At 42.1% G+C, this 18,625-nt stretch overlaps 1 protein-coding gene across 2 annotated transcripts in view; it reads right to left on the reverse strand.

Annotated features, from left to right (window-relative positions):
* Window positions 1-13,192, reverse strand: part of vps54 (VPS54 subunit of GARP complex) — a 31,891-nt gene extending 18,699 nt beyond the window's left edge. The window contains exons 1-8 of one of the 2 annotated variants that reach the window (XM_080757551.1): window positions 13,050-13,192; window positions 8,672-8,863; window positions 6,919-7,169; window positions 5,615-5,702; window positions 4,828-4,862; window positions 4,066-4,197; window positions 2,365-2,750; window positions 367-493 (exon numbers count right to left, since the gene is read on the reverse strand). In XM_080757551.1, coding sequence (XP_080613677.1) covers window positions 367-493; window positions 2,365-2,750; window positions 4,066-4,197; window positions 4,828-4,862; window positions 5,615-5,702; window positions 6,919-7,169; window positions 8,672-8,831 — 1,179 coding nt within the window. In that variant the 5' untranslated portion in view covers window positions 8,832-8,863; window positions 13,050-13,192. Of the gene's footprint in view, window positions 1-366; window positions 494-2,364; window positions 2,751-4,065; window positions 4,198-4,827; window positions 4,863-5,614; window positions 5,703-6,918; window positions 7,170-8,667; window positions 8,864-13,049 lie in introns of both variants that reach the window. The other variant, XM_080757550.1, reaches the window with a different exon arrangement.
* Between the last annotated feature and the right edge of the window lie 5,433 nt (window positions 13,193-18,625).

Below are 18,625 nucleotides of genomic sequence, written 5' to 3' on the forward strand. Positions count from 1 at the left end.
ATTTTTTATCCCACAATTTTGTAAACCCATTTTTCACCCCTGTGTCAATCATCTAATGTGATCACACCTTCCGCCAACCTGGGGAGAGCAAAGGGCTTGAACTCATGCTTCCTTCATGCCCAAGTTGCTCCTTTACACCTGACAGGGGGAGGGAGTTTCCCTGGTTGGACGTATAGCGCGTGGAAGGAACACGTTATTCCAACCAAGTTCCTTTCCCCTCCATCAGGCGCCCCCGGCTGGCCAGGGGGAGGCAGTTTAGAGACCAGGATTACTGCATGTTTTTTGTGAGGGTATACCTACCCTATAGGGCCAAGGGACACGGGGAGAACATGCAAAGCCTCAGTCCAAAACGGGTCAAAGCCGTACCTTCTCCATGATGTGCGGCTCGTCCCTCAGACTGCGGTAGAGGTCACTCTTGGCGTACATGCTGAAGTCCTCCACCATCATCTTATCTATCAGCTTCTCCAACTCGCACAGCTGAGAGCCCAGATGTCTGGGGGGTGGAGGAGGGGAGAAACAGTGCACGGCATTTTATTTAACCATTCATTTAATGTTATAAAAATGTATACATTTGAATATGATTTGAATAAAAATAAGTCGCCCTCGCTAGTAATACATGGATAGCATTTGTTTGTTTAACTGTATGTAATGTGTTTTATTTTCGTTTTATTTTTCGTTTAGTTATTATTATTATTATTTATTTATTTATTCTTGTTCTGTATTTATTGTTGTCAAAACATTTCCTGATAAGATTTTGTTTGTATTTGTGCTGCCATGGGGATGTGGGGGGGGGGGGGGGGGGGGGATATATGTCAATTGTTTTGAAATTACTTCTTTGTACTGTAAAGAAAATCAATAAACATATTTAAAAAAAAAAAGTAATACATGGATACACACAGTACATGGATAAAAGCTATAAAAAAAAAACCCATAATATTATAATGTTTGGTAAATATAAAGCCAGCCAGTTAATTGCAGACTGAGGCTTTCACCTTTTCTTTTAGGAGATATCCGAGATCATTGGGGTTTTCTGGAAGAAGTTTGACCATTTCAAATACTCTTTAATGTTATAAGCAAAAAGCTTTGTTAGGCCAATTTATTACATAATGTGACCTAAAGTGTTACCTAAACAATTACAAGTAGCACAGTTATAAAGAATGATGTTTTATGGAAGATGCTACTGAACATGTATTATAGCTACACTGGCTAATTCAACTGCTACTTTGAAAACGTACTCTCTCAGTTTCATCGTAAAATAAATGACCAAAAAATAGCAGATCTACAAGCTTACAAGGCATCGCAGCCAGGTGCGTTGGGAACCTTGTACATCGGCTATTTTCGGTCCACACGAGACGATTCCATGAAAAAGACTTCAAATTAATCCAAATGACGGAGCATTAACCCATTTTGGTGTTAGCATCATGTCGTGCTTTAGCTATTGAAAAATAGCAGATCTACAAGCTCATAGCGAGCTTGTAGGTCTGCTATTTTTGAAAAATCGAAGAGCGACTGACATAGAAGACATTGTTTTAGAATCTGATCTCAGGTCAGAATGGAAAACTGTCAGGATGTACACTGTAAATCCCTGGAACATGTGACGCGTTTAAACCTAAACATCATGTGTGCAATAATAAAATGCCAAGTGTTTATTAATATTCATACAACACAGTAGAACACGAGTTCACTCAAACACCTCACTCAAACACCTAGTGTTCAAATTCTAAACCACCTATATGACTGACTTTGATTGTAAAAACTAAACACGTTCATGTGTTTAAAAAGTGTTACAGGGATTAAACATGTTCTTCCGTTTATAATCTAAACACTGTGACACGTTTAAAAAGTGTTACAAATAAAAAAGCAATCACACGACGCTGGTACCAACAGGACCCACCAACGAAAGATCAATGGATGGACATTATTGAGGAACTGTATTCTATGGAAAAACTAACATTCATACTGAGACTACAAGAGGATAAATTCTATAAAAAATGGGATAAGTGGAATCTCTTCTCTCAGCCTAGCGATATTGCAATAGAATTTCACTGAATGTTTATTGTAATATGAAAAATGCAGCCTTTTTTTCTTTTACTTTTTGTCTTTTTTCCTTTTCTTTTCCGTATTGTCTTGTTATTTGAGTTTTTGTCTGTCTGTTCTCCCTTCAATAAAAATTAAGTGAAAAAAAAAAAAAAAGAGTGTTACAAATTATGTGTTTAAAACAGTTTATAACCTAAACGCTTGGGTTTAGTAGTGTGTAGAAGATTTTTTTCCCGAATCTGATCTCAGGTCAGAACGGGGGTTAATCCATCACGTGACGGCACACAACACAACAACAACAAAAAAAAGCCCTCTCTCTCTATATACCTGAAGCTGTGTATGCCCTGCAGCTCCTGCTGCAGCACCTCCTTGGTGGTGTAGATGAGCTCCAGGGCGCCCACGAACTCCGAGGTGGCGAGCAGCAGCTGCACGGTGGGCTGCGTCTGGTGCACGGCCGCCATCAGCTTCAGCTTGCCGTGCAGCTTCACGCAGTTGCTGCGCGTCAGCACCGTGCGCACCGCCCGCAGCCGGCCCTGGCACATGACGCGGTCCATGGCGGCCGTGCGCTGGCGCAGCGCGGCCACGGCGCGCTGCGTGCCGCGCAGCCGGTCCTGCAGCTCGTGCTGCGACGACATGGCGTGGAAGAAGGCCTCGGAGCGCAGCGAGATCTGCCGCGCGATGCTCACCTCCACCACGTCCAGGTAGTGGCTCAGCTGTGTGGTGGGGGAGAGACGACGACACAAAAGCATTAAAAAATATATATTATACAATCTCGTGACGGAAAAATGTAATGTTTTTTAGGTATAATCTTTTTTTTTTTTTTTTTACTTTTTTGTTTATTCAAGATCCAGGGTATACAGTAAATCAAAAGACATATGTGACACACCCATATGAAACATATAAAATATAACAAAATATTGTGAGTCCATACACGAAATATTGTGGTAGCATAAAATAAAAATAAGAAAATAAAATAAAAAGTTGCATAGTCCTATGCTAACATGGAAGCGACACTAATACAAACCACATAACCTGAATCAAGTTTTGAAACAAAAACAAGACAAACGTACGACAAGACAAGACAAGACAAGACAACATGGCATGGTCATTGGTCACCCAAAACATAATAGACGTGTTTTGTTTTTTTTAACCCCCAATTTAGTCGTTATTTCAACCTATTCCTCCCCACACTAATTTCCGTACGGTCACTGCCGTTATGTCCTATACTGACTCACCTACCAGTGACAATTTTCACCCTCCCCTGAACACACAAGCCAATTGTGACTGTTCCGTGTGTAGACTAGACGCGCGACAAAGCCAGATGCACCGCGGTGGATTTTAGGGGGGGGGGGGGAACAATAGAAACCATTGCTTCTAAACATGTAATTCTAATTGCTAGTTTTTTTTTTTTTTTTTTTTTTTTAAGATATTTTTTTGCGGCTTACGCCTTTTATTGGTTTTTTGAAGGGACATACAGTCAGTAGGCTGACAGGAAACGGGAGAGAGATGGGGGGGGGAAGACATGCAGTAAAGGCCGTGTCGGGCTCGGGAGTCGAACCCGCGGCCACACTGCGACTGGATTACCAGTCGGGTGCCCAGACGGTTACGCCACCGCCTGGGCCCTAATTGCTATAGTTTGATCACTTCGAATACTCTTTGATTTTTAAAACACACCGAAGATAGTCGATCTACAAGCTCAACGCGTGTCGTGAGCTGCCCCGCCAGCAACAATATAGTATTCTTCTTGTTGTTTTTTTTAGTGGCGAAACCACTCCCTTACGGAGCTATGTGTGTGGGTGGCTGTGTGGGTGCATCTGAGCACGAAAACAGCATGGTTGTTTTTCACCACCTGTGTGCAACCTTACCTAACACACACACACACACACAAACACACACGGACATATTAACTGTATATATGGTGATTTCGGGTGTGCCAGTACAATACAGTGACAGTACAGTACAGTAGAGGGTGTCCCCCCCCCCTAAAGGCTTCAGTGGCCTTTAGCAGCAGCAGCCACAGTGACTGACCTTCTCCTGCAGGAGTCTGGAGGAGGTCATGTCTCTGCTGCTCTTCCCGCCGGCGCTGTTGAAGTGCGACCAGGGCAGCACCGCGTTGAAGGTCGCCGGCTCGTCCAGCGCAAAGTCTGGCTTCATGAAGATCTGACGCGACGAGAGAGACGTGACACACGATGAGTGAGGCAGCCGAGACACAAACCCACACAGGCAACATGCATGCTTTTTTGCTTCGATGCCCCCGACCACATGGAACACTTTACAGCAAACATTGAAAATTAATACGCCCCCCCAATATCTTATGGTCAATTTAATAACCTGCTTTTGAACCTTCCCTACCTCAATATGTAACTGTTTTTAACTTGTGTTTTGTCTCATTAGTCTATATAATAATGTCTATGCCTTACATGAAGATTTGTTTTGTGTTTTATACCTGCATTGTTTTATATACTGTATGTAATCTCGTCGGCATTGAAAATGAGGGAGAACCTCAATTGCTCTTTCGAGAATAAATAAAGGTTTCAATCAAAATGGCAAAATAAGGCTGTCACGATTACGTTAGAAGTTGACGATTCATTGCCCATACAAATACTGTAATTGTGATTAACAATTTAAATGTGTTTTTTTGCTTTGCATGTTGGAAGATGGAAAAAAAAAACTGTACAATATGAGTGCATAGAACCGCAATATGAAGCCAATCGGGAATGTGTAATGAATGGAGAATGTTCCAATTCAATGTATCTTTCTTAGCACTGTGATAAAAACATCGATTTTTACCTTAGGAACTTGTTCCAGGTCTGCTCTGGATTTGTCTGAGGAAAAGAAAGCTTTGGTTAGAGCAATGATACTATGACAAAAGCTGATTGATTTATTGATTGATTGAATACTTAACTATAGTACTATACTATACTTAACAGTATGGAGAACAGTAAAACATTTAGGCTAAAACTCCAACACGAAAATGTTCTAGGAGACTTGTTTCCATTTCATTTAATTGTGGTCCTAGGATTTGACATGGTGATTTTGCCACGGTGAATACCAATAGACATTAACATTTAAGACCGTTTATTGAAAACAGCAATATATTCAAAACAAATTATTAATCTTCCATCATCGCGTCATGCCTGAAAAACCACAATCAGAGGCACGCTCACATGTGTCTAAGTGGCTCCTTTTCCGCCAGAACTTAGAATCTAGAACGGGTTCTGTTCTTTTAGTTTTGATGATGGTTTATATCACATCTGCATCTTCCAACCTAAAGTGATACGCCCCACTTTGGTTTCCCACTTCAGGGCAAGTAGTAGTATTTTTTGGTTCCAGTTCCGAACCAACTTTTAGGTGATCTGAACCAATTCATCTGGCAGGAAAAAGAGAACGGAACCGGTTCAACCCCGGTTCTGACATTTTTAGAGTTGGCGCCAGGTGTTTAATGCCTTGCCTTACCTTATACTTCTGCTATTCTTTGCCACGTGATAGCGTCATAAAACAGTATAAATCAGGGTTAAGTCTGTAAACAGAGGCAGCAGGCTGCAGAGACAGAGGGAGGTGTGTTAATAATTCATACCGTGGTTAGTGGCGGTGACACTGGAGACGGAGTCCACATCGTCTTTGTTGGGACAGATGGCCTTACAGCGCTCATGGATTCTTTCCCTCTAAAAACAGCAAAAGATTCAGTGAAATACACAAATAATTAATAAAAGATGAGAAAGAAAATTAATTCTATGCTCTTGGTATTTACTTATATAGGAGTAGCCAATTATTTTTTGGCAACTCCTCTCCCAAAAGACCACCAGTAGATAAAAAGAAAAAAAGAACAAAAGGTTTCAAAATAATGTTATTTGTTACATTGTTGAAAACTACTACCAATAAACATGTTGTAAAAAAATGTTATTTGTTATTTTTTAAACTTTTTCTTAAAGTTGCGCCGGTCATCAAATTATTGTCTCAGGAATGCGACTAAAACTAAATAATATCTCCACGAATTCAAGGAAAAGAAGTAACTTTTTGGGTGAACTACACCTTTAAGTGGTTAATTCATAATGGCGTTGTTTTTATGTCTGGGTTGCTTGGAAACGCAATATTTAACACTTATAGGGTCTCAAGCTGAATACGTTTGTTTGGGAGAGAGACCCTGTCACTAGTGCAGCGACAAACATCGACGACCCACCAAGATGTCCCTCCCCTGAACACAGCCTACGGTGTGCTGTGGTTATACTAGATGATATGGGGTGGTCATGTGGTTAGAAAGACTGTGCCACAAGGTAGGACACTGAACTCTTACCCGTTGTCTTATCTAATGTTGCTTTGTATATAAACCATCGTCTACACATGGAAGTAGCATGTGATTTGTATATGCTACCCAGATAATGAGTAATCGAATCACGTGCATCTTCACATGCTTAGTATGCAAGTACAATGTACCCTTACGTAGAGTGAATCTGATTCTGAGTCTGCATTGTGAACGGGTGCCTGGATGCCATTATTATTAGTCCATGTTTCACTGCACAGAGCAGTCATTTTAGGTGGGGTTGTTAGCAGGTGTTGGGTTACTGTACAGCTTGCACTTAAAGTGACAGTCATTCAGTTGAATAATGCAGCGTCAGTGAAGGCAGAGGTATTACTTGAGCAACTGCTTTTCTTTTTTTCTTTCGTTTTTTTTTTTTTTTTTGTATCGAATACTTTATTAGTCAGAAGTGTAAAAGACAAGCTAAAAGGATAACACAAATAAGGCTTGGGGACTTGCGTCCTATGTATTCAATTCAAAAGGTTCCAAACCTTTTTGTCCTTGGTGCCCGGTAGTGTGTGTGTGCGTGTGTGTGTGTGTGTGTGTGTCCTGGACCGGGTTTGGGGCGCACACATAACACTGACCTGGGCCGTCTCCTGCAGGTAGGGGCCAAAGTGTTCCCGGGTGATGTTGGGGAGGTAGAAGGACGGCATGACCTCGGTCTCGGCGAAGTCCAGGCCCCAGGTCTTGGTGAAGAAGTCGGACTCCCGCTTGGCGAGCCGCGGGTCGTTCAGCGCCGCCGGGAGGTTGACCCTGGAGCTGTACACCGTCCAGCGCTCGTGTTCCGCCACCACCGACGGGCTCCTCTCGCACAACAGGCCGCCGCGGGCCTCGCCTGCGGCGCGGGGGACACATGGGGGGGAACCGCAGCGAGCGACGTTATTAATTGGCAACAGCCTCGGGAAAACCCAGACGTTTTTATTTCCAGGGAGGGAAAAAAAAGGCTGGGTCTGAGAGTCCACTTTAATTCGGTATAGAGTATAGCGCAAACGTTGCTCACTCTCTGCTGATTTCTGACCGTCTGCACCTTTGTAAAATGTACATACACACGCACGCTCCTCTCTCTCTCTCTCTGTCGCTCTAAGTAATTAGTCTCATGTCGCGCAGCTCTGCGCATAGTTTCTCCCGGCGGATCCTGCCGGGAGCTGCCTATGCCATAAAAAGCATAGGTGAGTTCCAGGCTAGTATGGCAACAGTGAAGGGATACTTTGACAGAAAAAGACTCGCTCACCGTATAGAAACTAGAAGTAAAAACTCCTTAGACTGAGACTTTATATATTTTTTCCTTTATTTTATCATGCTCATAAAGTGCTCTGTGCTCAATCTAAAAAAGCAAACGTTTCGGTCCTATATAGGCACTGACGAAGGTCTTAGGACTGAGGAGGTTTTTACTTCTAGTTTCTATGCGGTGAGCGTCGAGTCTTTTTCTGTCAAAGTTTCCCGTATGTTTTTGAGACCACCGCTACCGTAGTCAAGTTTGGAAAAAAGGACAAAGAAAGCCACAACAGTTTTCTCAGTGCAATAGGGAAGGGATGTAATTATTCAATTGTACTATAAAATACATCGTTTGTTGGGTGGAAACCTCCAAAACGGTTACATTTCAGGATTCAAAATAAATTTTAAAAAAAAACAGCAAAAGTGGCAGATCGACAAGCTCGAAATGTGTCGATTCGCGCCATGTTTGAGCTTGCTCGCTACTTTTGTGTTTCGCTATAGTATGATCAAGAATGGCATTAAATGGCCTGGGCTGCTGGTGCAACGGTTCGAGCACCTAGGCTGCAGATGCAGACTGACAAAAATAAACGCATAAAAAGCCCCAAAAACTCATCAAAATAAAAATTATAATAATAATAATGGCGTTCATTTACGACAACAACACAAAAAGTTAGGATATGGAGATAATATTTCTGCCGACAGCAACGATATGGTAGAAGCTTTGAACAAGACAATGAAATTGCCTTGGTTTATGAATCAAAGCGGGATTAGTCAAAGGAAACTGAAATCAGTTAATCCTCCTTGACCTATACATAGTAAAATCCTTTTATTCCTTCCTCAGAGTTAATCCATTCTGGGCGGGCCGGGAACCCCTTTTGACGTTAGCGTTACGTTATGCTTTAGCTATTTAAAAATAGCAGATCTGCAAAGCTCGTAGCGCGCCACTCGGTGGCGCGCTACGAGCTTGTAGGTCTGCTATTTTAGAAAAATCGAAGAACGACTGACACATATAGAAACATAGCTTTTTCAGAAAACTGTCAGGATGTAGAAGACATTTCTAGAATCTGATCTCAGGTCAGAATGGGTTAATTGAACTCCGAGAGGTAATGTATTCTCACCCACCGGTAGGCTCCTTGGGGCAGACGTCGGGCAGCGAGCGGACGACAGGCCTGTAGTGGCGTGCGGAGGAAGACCCTCCTCTGTCCTTGCAGTAGACCCCGTCACTGACCCCTCCACCGCCGGGGCGGGGAGGCCCCGGGGACGAGCCGTGACCGGAGGCCATGGCATCGGGACACACCTCCAAAAGGAGGCTAGCTGGACACACACACACACACACACAAACACAGGGTTAGAACAGTTTTTATTTGTCGACGAAATTGTCACTATATTTAGTCTTAGTTTTAGTCATCATAGCTTAGTTTTCATTTGTTTTTGTCAGTGAAAATAGGTAGTCGACGAACATTTTTCGTCCTAGTTTTAGTCGACGAAAACAACGCTGCTTTACTTTAACATCAAGCAAAGGAAACACAATGACGATGACATTAAAGGATGCACGAAAGCAAGTAGCAATACATTTTGTATTGCTTTTTCTGGTTGGGTATCATCTTTGGACAGACATAACATACAGTACTGTACGAGGCAGCATAGATCGTCACTTTCCAAATAACATGCAAGACGATGCCTAAAGCAGCACTATTCGCATTCGCACTATGTACTGTATCTTTTTTTAATGAATACATTTTTGTTCATCTGTATGGTTACGGTAGGGTAGAGTATGTTTATTATGTTAATACAATATAACTCATACAATGGGGTGGCTGCATCTAGTCTCACTGCTCTCCTGTTGAGACATAGATGGTGTCAAAGGTCATGTCTCACCGCATGTCGCTCAGACAGACACAGGATCATCTGACAATGGAATAAATGTCAGCTTCGGCTACTTTAAAAGCAAGCTGCTCATTTTGTCAACAAGTTACGTACATGAATGATTCACGTCGGGTTGATAACGTTCAACGTTGCGTTTCCAAACAGAAGTGAAAGTGTTGCTTCCTCATCGAAACTTGTCAGAAGGCCAATACACATCGTATTACATAATACTAAATAATTACTAAATATATGTATGTCAGTCATTTCTTTGTATATTTAAGTGATTCGTCACATCTTCCCTGTGGAATTTCTGTTTACAAGAAACAGAAATGATTTATACTATGTCCTAACGTTCAATTACAAAACACACGATGAAATTGTTAATCACAAATAAGTTGCGTGACAATTGATCGTCCAGTAAAATGATGATTGGTGACAGCCCTGCATGCATCACATGCACTGAATGAGTCAGACACATGACACATTGGTAAACCACTGTGGTGGCAGTGGCTGTCTAGTCTAGTGTCTCGGAACCTGGAGATCTTCCTGGATCTACTTCAACCAAATCTTGCCCTTATTTCGGTCCCATAAACATATATATATATATATATATATATATATATATATATATATATATCAGATGAACTTGTCGAATGTCAATCTGCTGTGCTAATTCATCGTATGACGTAAAAAAATAAATAATAATACATCGCATGGATGCACCTGGGACGTATCCTCAGTGATGTATCCCAAGGTCATCGGGGTTTCGGGTCTCCCAACATCATACCCCTCACTCAGGTGACCCAGCCGGGGTGATCAAGTCCCGACTTACGTCCCAGTAGCTATCCTCGATCAGTCCCATTAGGGAAAAAGCAGGGCCACACAATCCGTTCCTCTTGAACTACTCTGCCGGAACTGGGAGGTACCATTCTGGCGCGTGGGAGGACTAGGCTCTGTGGGTTGACTCCTGTCTGGGCCCCTCCTACGTCTCACCAGGTCCACTCCTGCTCTCACCAGGTCAGGCCCTGTGCGTTGCACCAGACTCCCAGCACCAGGCACTTATATCGTTGCGGAACCTTCGCAAGTATCCATATTCTCAGGGGGAAAATTTGCCAAAAATAGCAGATCTACAAACAGCGTGCCTCTGCCATTTTCTACGAAGCAGTTTGGTGTACAGGGAACAAACAGCAGACCAAGTACCGAGCTAAAGGGTCATGTACATTTACAAAGTACTGAGGCTTTGAATGGCTAAATGTCTGAAAACACACATTTAACATGAATCCAATATGTAGTGGTGGGTTCCTGCTTCATCTCTTTCTCTCAGCTAAAGGATTCTTGGCCTGAGAAATGTTGAAGAGCCCTGCTCTATAGAAATGCAGACCATGTTTTGCCATTGAACGAGTCTACTACTAGACGTGGTGGAGTAAGCGGCTAAGAGTCTGGCCCCTCTAATCCCATCAGAGTAGAGGATCAGACGAGAGATGAGAAGCAAGATGCCCTCCTGCCCATGTACAGCTTTGATTTAACATGCCCCTCTGCCTCTCACCCTGTGTTATCTCTAAACTAAAGAATTAGACGTCCCAAAACAAACTGATATGGCTACTTCTATGCCTTTTCAGTGCCTTAAACCCAATTGGGATGGCTCAGTATCTAAGATACTCAAAAGGGACAGTGACTGAACTTCTCACCTTTATCTCGGAGAAAACGTATTTTGGCCGCTTGCGTCTGCAACACTATTCTTTCGGTCATGACCCATAGGTGAAGGTAGGAACGAAGATTGCTCGGCAGAGAGCTCTGCCTTCTGGCTCAACTCCATACCTTTTCCCATAAGAGAAATGTCACGAATCTGATGGCCAATAAACAGCCACATGTCCCATTACAGGGCCCCAATACTGAATCCCTAGTTGGAAAATGGCAGCTGAACTGAAGCAAAGCAAACATGAAAGGCTTGTAGACTAGAGATGTTCTCGGCGCATCTAAAACTGGCGACACTGATGGATTTACCACAATAGAGCTACTGTAAACTATGGCCGGACGCTCACACCTCACGCTGGGCAAGACTACAGAGTGTGTGGCTAATCGGAAGTACCAGGAAGTTACATTCATGATTGATGCTTTTTGCAGATTTGTTGACATTCTCCAGGCTTGAAACCGGTGTTGTGAACTTGTGAATGGTAGAGAAAAGACAGCTACCAGGGGAAGTACATTGCAATGCGGAAGTCCTGACCTAAGGGCACGCCACGAACCACGTCTCATGAGATGAGAAGAGCCTGGGAACGAGAACAGACCGACGGTGAAGAAAGCACGAATCATAAAAAGCACTGGTCTATCATCTCTAACCTTCCAGTGTGTGCAGAATAAACCAGTAAATATATAGACACGAATAAACCAGACTGTCTTTTGGTTTATATCACTACACTTGAATTAACTTATATCCTGCAAACTGCCATAATGGCAATATCAGAGTGTTGACAGTTCTTCAATCATGTAAAATAACTAATATTGAACACAAGCCGGACTCAGAATAGACGAGCAATATCATGAATCATGATGCTGCCGGCACAGTGTTCACAATTGCTTTTCGCAAAGTCTTTGCCTGCAATGTTGTTAGGTCTAAAGGTACACTGGCCATGAATGACACTCAAAATTCTGTGCACTTTCACAATTTCACCAAAATCTAATTACGCTGACACACATTGCATGCAAATCTTGTATATCTGAATGGATATAATACACACAGAGACATGTCACTGTAGCGAAGAGTGCTGCTGATATACATGCATGTCAGTTTGAAGAGAATATACTGTGAATTCCTACACATGTGCTGAGTTGTTAGCTTGTCATAAAATCATCATTGCATCAAAAAAACATCATTGCATCAAAGAAAGATGTCACCAACTTGAGGCTGAATGTTAGGCATCGGATATACAGGGATATATACGTACTACGTCTAAGTGTATAATTAACAAGTGCAGGCTGGTTACAGACAGTAAGGAGTCGGACTAATTAAGGGGCCAGGGCATCGTTAGTGGCAGTGGTACTACCATGAGTACCATGTACCAAATTGTTGGTTTAAAAGGACATTAATATCTAAACGGTATTTGGTGGATAATTTTACTTGTACTATTTGCATTACTCACAGTCTGCATCTAAGTAAAACGGTGAAAATGTGTACTTTGCAGTCACATAATAATAATAATAATAATATTGAATTTATAACTCAGTGTAGTGTACAAATGTAAACAACGGTACTTGTACACAGGTACTGTACATGGAGATGAGGATTTTACACTATAATTATATAATACAGTAATAATAGTAATAATGATAATCAAATGTAATCAAGACTGTCACTTTATCAAACCAGCTTTGGAAAAGCAAGTAAAATAATAATAATGTGTAATGTGTGTCTGCTGTGTTCATGTTGTCAGTCAGTCCAGACAGTCCATCTGATATGATCTGGTTCACTGTACTTACACGTAGCCAATTCTAGCAAGGCATTATGCTAGTTAGCCTGACTAGCCATTTGACAGCCTGTCAAACGGCTCGGCGTGCTAACAGAGCGTCACCTCACCATAGCAGAACCAGCAGCACTGCTAAAGGTCGTGCTAATAAACCAGAATAATAACCATACCTGTCGTGTGGTGAAACACAGCGGTTCCAAAGGCTCCGTCGTTCCACCATCACAGACACACACAGACAGCAGAGCCAAAAAACTACAGCAGCTAGCACTGCAGCTATCCTATAGCAGCACTGCTGCTAGCATCATCATCAACCGGTACACACTAACCATGATGCACTGCGGGAGGAGGAGGGACCACCAGGACGGACACACCTCTTCTTCCTTGGGTCCGCTTGGGTCACGTGTTCCAAAAGCTCGCGCTTGTCACCTGGTGGTCACAGCTGGGATTTAATTTAAATGCTAATTGTCCTAAACGTGACAGCAAAATCTTGAGAGATTGTTGTAATAATGTTCACGAAGCTTAGTTTAAACTTAAAAGTAAACCCTTGCCAACATGTAACTTTGTAAATAATGTGATATAGCTATCTTTAACACAATGTTGTGTACACACATTTCTCTTGACTATAGAAAAACGGTAGGCCTACTCAATGTCTACTTCTAGTCCACTACACTTGTGGGGACAGTTGGCCCTTAAGTACACACACACACGCATGTACACACACACACACACACACACACACACACACACACACACACACGGAACGCACGCACCCACGCATGCACACAGACATGTACACACACACACACACACACACACACACACACGGAACGCACGCACCCACGCATGCACACCCGCACACGCACGCACACACACACACACGCACACACACACACACACACACGTTAACATTTATCACAGATTATTATCAAGGAACTCACTAACATGACTTCTGCGGTTGAAGGTGGTGATTTACCATCAGGCTGCTTGCTATGAAGAGGAAGCTAGGACGTGTAGCCTACATATATTTTAAACACAGTCCGTCCTATTATTGTATCGGCCTCGGGGAAATCAACCTGTTGACAACTTGCCAGCATACGCAGTGAGTTTACACTTTCATGGGGGTAAATTCAAAGGTATCATTATATATTAATAATATTTTAATGTTTTCTCTTACATTATCAACCTCTGAAGCCTTCCACCGAGAGGAGAGGCGTAACTATGAATCTTAGAGGAGCAACACGTGGATTTGTGCTCTTCCTTTTGACTGTAGGCCTACCAGGTATTGCATATTTATATTATTTATTAAAGGTTTTGTTCTTCTGTATTTCAGAGGAGTTGTAGTGATGTGATATTGTGATGATGTGATATGAAGTCAAATGTCTTAAGTTGTAGACACTTTCCCACAGAGAGAAGGGTCAATTGATAAAATATTATTAGTGTGGTTCATTGTTAGATCACTGAGAGGAACTGAATTGTTTCACAATGTTCAGGCATTAAAATTAAATGCATGGAAGGCATAGATATTAAAATCTCAGGTTCAGGACAACACTATCAAATATCACCATTATGCTAGTATATGAAGACAGTTAAATGTTATAATAATGAATAATAAATAAATATTGAATCGGGGGGAGAGCTGAGAGAGACACAAATTCACAAATTCTGATTACAAACGTATATTCATAACAAACAACAGGGGAAAGTCTTTTCCATCCTGCACGGCACCCCTGCACTAGTTAATCTTTAGAATCTCATGTCATATTACGCTATAGGCTACTGTATGTAAATATGCAAATATTTCCCCTTAAGATATACGGTCTGTCACGGAGGAATATTCGTTTCCATTAGAACAGACGGAAAATAACTTCATACAAATACTTGTGAACGTTCACCTGCAGAAGATATAGTCGACTTGCCAGCCCATAGAGCCCGATCGTGAACCTGAAATGTTGAGTATGGGTTTTATGTTAGAAATATTGAGTATGGGTCCCCACTAGCATGTAGAAACTGCCGGATGCTAACTTGCAAAAAAAAAAGTAAGAAAAAAAAATCATCAGTGAAGGTGGGGGCCGCACCCAGGCCAGCAGTTGGCCATGAATGCCCAACAATGCCAAAGCATTTCTGGGGGTCCCCGGCCAGAAACGTTAGGAACCTGACCTATAGAGTACAATATGAATACAATATAGTAGGCCTACAAATGAGTAGACTACAAATCAGTGGTGTTATTTATTTATTAAATTTTAATTAACCCATTCTGGACGGGAACCCCTTTTGGTGTTTTAACTATAAGCATTATGTTAGGCTTTAGCTATTGAAAAATATTTTGGAAAAATCGTGAAAATGCGGCACAAATCTTTGAATATATAGGCCTACAGCCTACTATATTATATATTCTTTTTTTTTTACGTCAGGCCTAAGGCTGGCATAGCTCAGCCTCAGTCAGCTTAATACTGGAGACGTTTACATGCGCATGCTAACCACTATGTGGGTTATCTATCCAACTGTGATGTGACAAACAGCTGAACTATTTGGCGGTTTGTATAAGGTCAGCTCATTCTAATCTACACTGTTGCTCATCATGCCGTCACTGAAGGCTGATATGTGTTGCTTTGCTATACCGCCACCTAGTGATTGATTGATTGATTGATTGAAATATTTATTAACAGTTTGCAGAATTACAGTACATTTCAAGCACAAACTCAATAGAAAGACTGTTAACTGTGAGTGGACGATCCAATTAAGCGTTACACTTGTTTACAACAGGGTCCACATTGTTCAATTCATCAAAACATTTAGAGACATACAAATAGACACTTCTATGTAGTTAAAAAACAGAACAGGAATTCATCATATAGGAAGCAAAAAGGGAAAAGATACATATACAGTGAGGGGAAAAGGGGGGGGGGGGGGGCGTGGGGGGGGGGTTCAGATTTCACAGAGGCCAGTTTCGAATTGCAGCCATCCGTAGGTGCCCTTTGAGAGTGGTTTTGAAGGAGTCAAGGGATTCACATGTCTTAATGACTGTTGGTAGGGCGTTCCACATTTTGGTGGCATAGGAGCGAAAAGAATTTAGTCCCTTGTTTGTGCCGAATCTGGGTTGCACATGGTTTGTTGCACTCCCTCTGGTGTTGTGGGTGTGGACTTTGTTTACATTAAGGAAGTATTTAGACAGGTACATGCATGGGTATCTTGGTGGTGTATCGAATCTTGTGGACCAGACCCATTGCAAGATGCTGTACTCTGTCGTCGACCCTAAGCCATCCCAGCCTGTCAAAGTGGGCAGGGGTGAGGTGGGTTCGGGGGGTGAGGCCAAGAAGGAGCCTGACCAGTTTGTTTTGGGAGTTCTGCAGCCTTGTTTTTAAGGGCCTTTTAAGGGCTTCCCCTGTGGGTTCCGTTTCCACTGAAGGCTGATATGTGTTGCCTTGCTATATACCGCCACATAGTGGCTTCCCCTGTGGGTTCTGTTTCCACTGGGGTTGTCTTCTCATTGGCTGCGTAGGGAGGGAGCAATGTGTAGCAGAGCCTGAAAATGTCAAGATCAAACATAACATCGGCGTGCATATCATTTACATCCTAAAACGAAACGTTTTTCAATCCATTTTTCAATCTGACTGAACGTATATAACTTTACTACTTTAGAGTGTATTGTCTGTGTGTGCAGTACAGTGTGCACCGCTCTCAAAGGGCACCTACGCGGATGGCTGCAATTCGAAACTGGCCTCTGTAAAATCTGAATCCCCCCCACCGCCCCCCGTGAACAAGTGTAATGCTTAATTGGGTCGTCCACTCACAGTTAACAGTCTTTGTATTGAGTTTGTGCTTGAAATGTACTGTAATTCTGCAAACAGGTGTTAATACATATTTCAATCAAAGTGTACAGTATAATGGTGAAAGTTAAGTGACGGATAAAGCTGCAGTTCAACACAGCCTTATTATCCAAAACGATATGTTGGCACTAACATCCTGATTGTGTCATTGACTAATAATGGGGGCCACTAACAAGCAAAATAAACATCTCCTGTCCTCTAATAACTTTATGATTATGATATGTTTTGTGTTTCAGTCATTCAGGTTCAACGTGGCGGGAGAGTAAACTATGATGACTATTACATGTGTGTCGTTAAGGGATCAACTTTGCAAATAAGCTGCATGGGTTCACGAGTCACAGACTATTCCTGGTATACTAAACGGATGTATAATGAACCTGTGGATCTGAAACAGGACCATCGGTATGCAGGTCGTGTGGAGAACCATTGTGACCATCAGCGCACTGAGCGCAGCAGCTGCACACTGACCATTAGAGACCTGAGAGAGACTGATTCAGCAAAATACATGGTCAGGTTTACAAACAAATCAGATGAGATACATGCACATGCTGGTTATTATTGTGGATTCGAAGTAACAGTCACAGGTAACCTTTTCCATGCTTATCTAGTATACAATTCTTACTGTCACAACTAAGTATAGGGTTGATCTTAAACAGAAACATCAGAGTAAATGTAATAATTCTATAATTTGTGACTTACAATCATCATTTTGTTTTGTTTTTTGGACCTAGACCTGCAGTTGACGATAACTCCCAGAGTGAGAGCAGGACAGAGGGTGACACTGACCTGTAAGACCAATAAGTGTTATCCGAGCAGCCCAACCTACATCTGGTACCACAATGGGGAGGTTCTAAGAGAGACGTGGACTTATAACACTCATCTGTACTCAGTCAGCAGTCAGCATGAGGGAGAATACTCCTGTGCTGTCAAAGGTCAAGAGGGTCACAGAAGTCCCACAGAAACTATCGGAGGTGAGTACATTTTTGTTATATCGGTAACTTTGTTTCAATGAATAAAATGACATTTTGTCCTCAACCTTGTCCTCATACTTCAGGGGGAAAAAAATGAGGTGAAGTTAGTCTGTTCTGCTCCGTTAGAACTGTGTACAGTGCAGGCCAGCTATAGAAGTCCATTGAAATTCAACTTTAGTTACAGTAGCCATACTTTTAAAATAATACAAAATTAACTGAATAATATATTGATTTGAATAAAAAATAGTGTCTTTGTCAAAATAGCTTCTTGTTTTCTCAATAGAGCATGTGTTTCACATTTAACTGACCACTTGAATGGGTTACTTACTCATTATGTTAACAGAGCAGGGGGGAGCGGACAGACAGACAAGCAGTCACATTTCAGTGACATCACTGTCTTTACGAGGCTACGAGCGCCGACTGTGAAGAGGGGAATGCTCAATAATACATCCCGATTCTGACTGACTTTGTGAATTCATTCAGACATTAATGTCTATATTTTGAACATACTTTGGCTTATATGTTCTATACCTGTCGGTAGTTCTGGACTGGTCCATAGCCCTGATGCTTAATTCTGCGTGCCTTGCATTAAGGCTGATGGGACTGATGGCTTCTAGCTCCCTCATGAAACGCAAACCAGCCTCTCCTCTGTAGTGAAAATCTAAAGAACATTTTCTTTATACTTTCTTTATACTTTCCTTATAGTGGACGGGGCCGGCACTGGACGCACGCTGAGCCCCCCCACCACACGTTTATGAAAATTGAATGAATGAAAATGCGGCACCCCAAAATAAAGGATGCAAGACCGGCTCAGAGTAAACATTCCTATTTTATTAATTTCTTTATGTTTTTTTTCTCCGCGGCTTTCGCCTTTATTTTATATTTTTTATAGAGGGACAGACAGACAGACAGACAGTAGGCTGACAGGAAGTGGGGGGGAGAGAGATG

Source organism: Protomyctophum bolini (genome assembly GCF_963924005.1).
Source record: "Protomyctophum bolini genome assembly, chromosome: 3".
Taxonomy (NCBI): Eukaryota; Metazoa; Chordata; class Actinopteri; order Myctophiformes; family Myctophidae; genus Protomyctophum; species Protomyctophum bolini.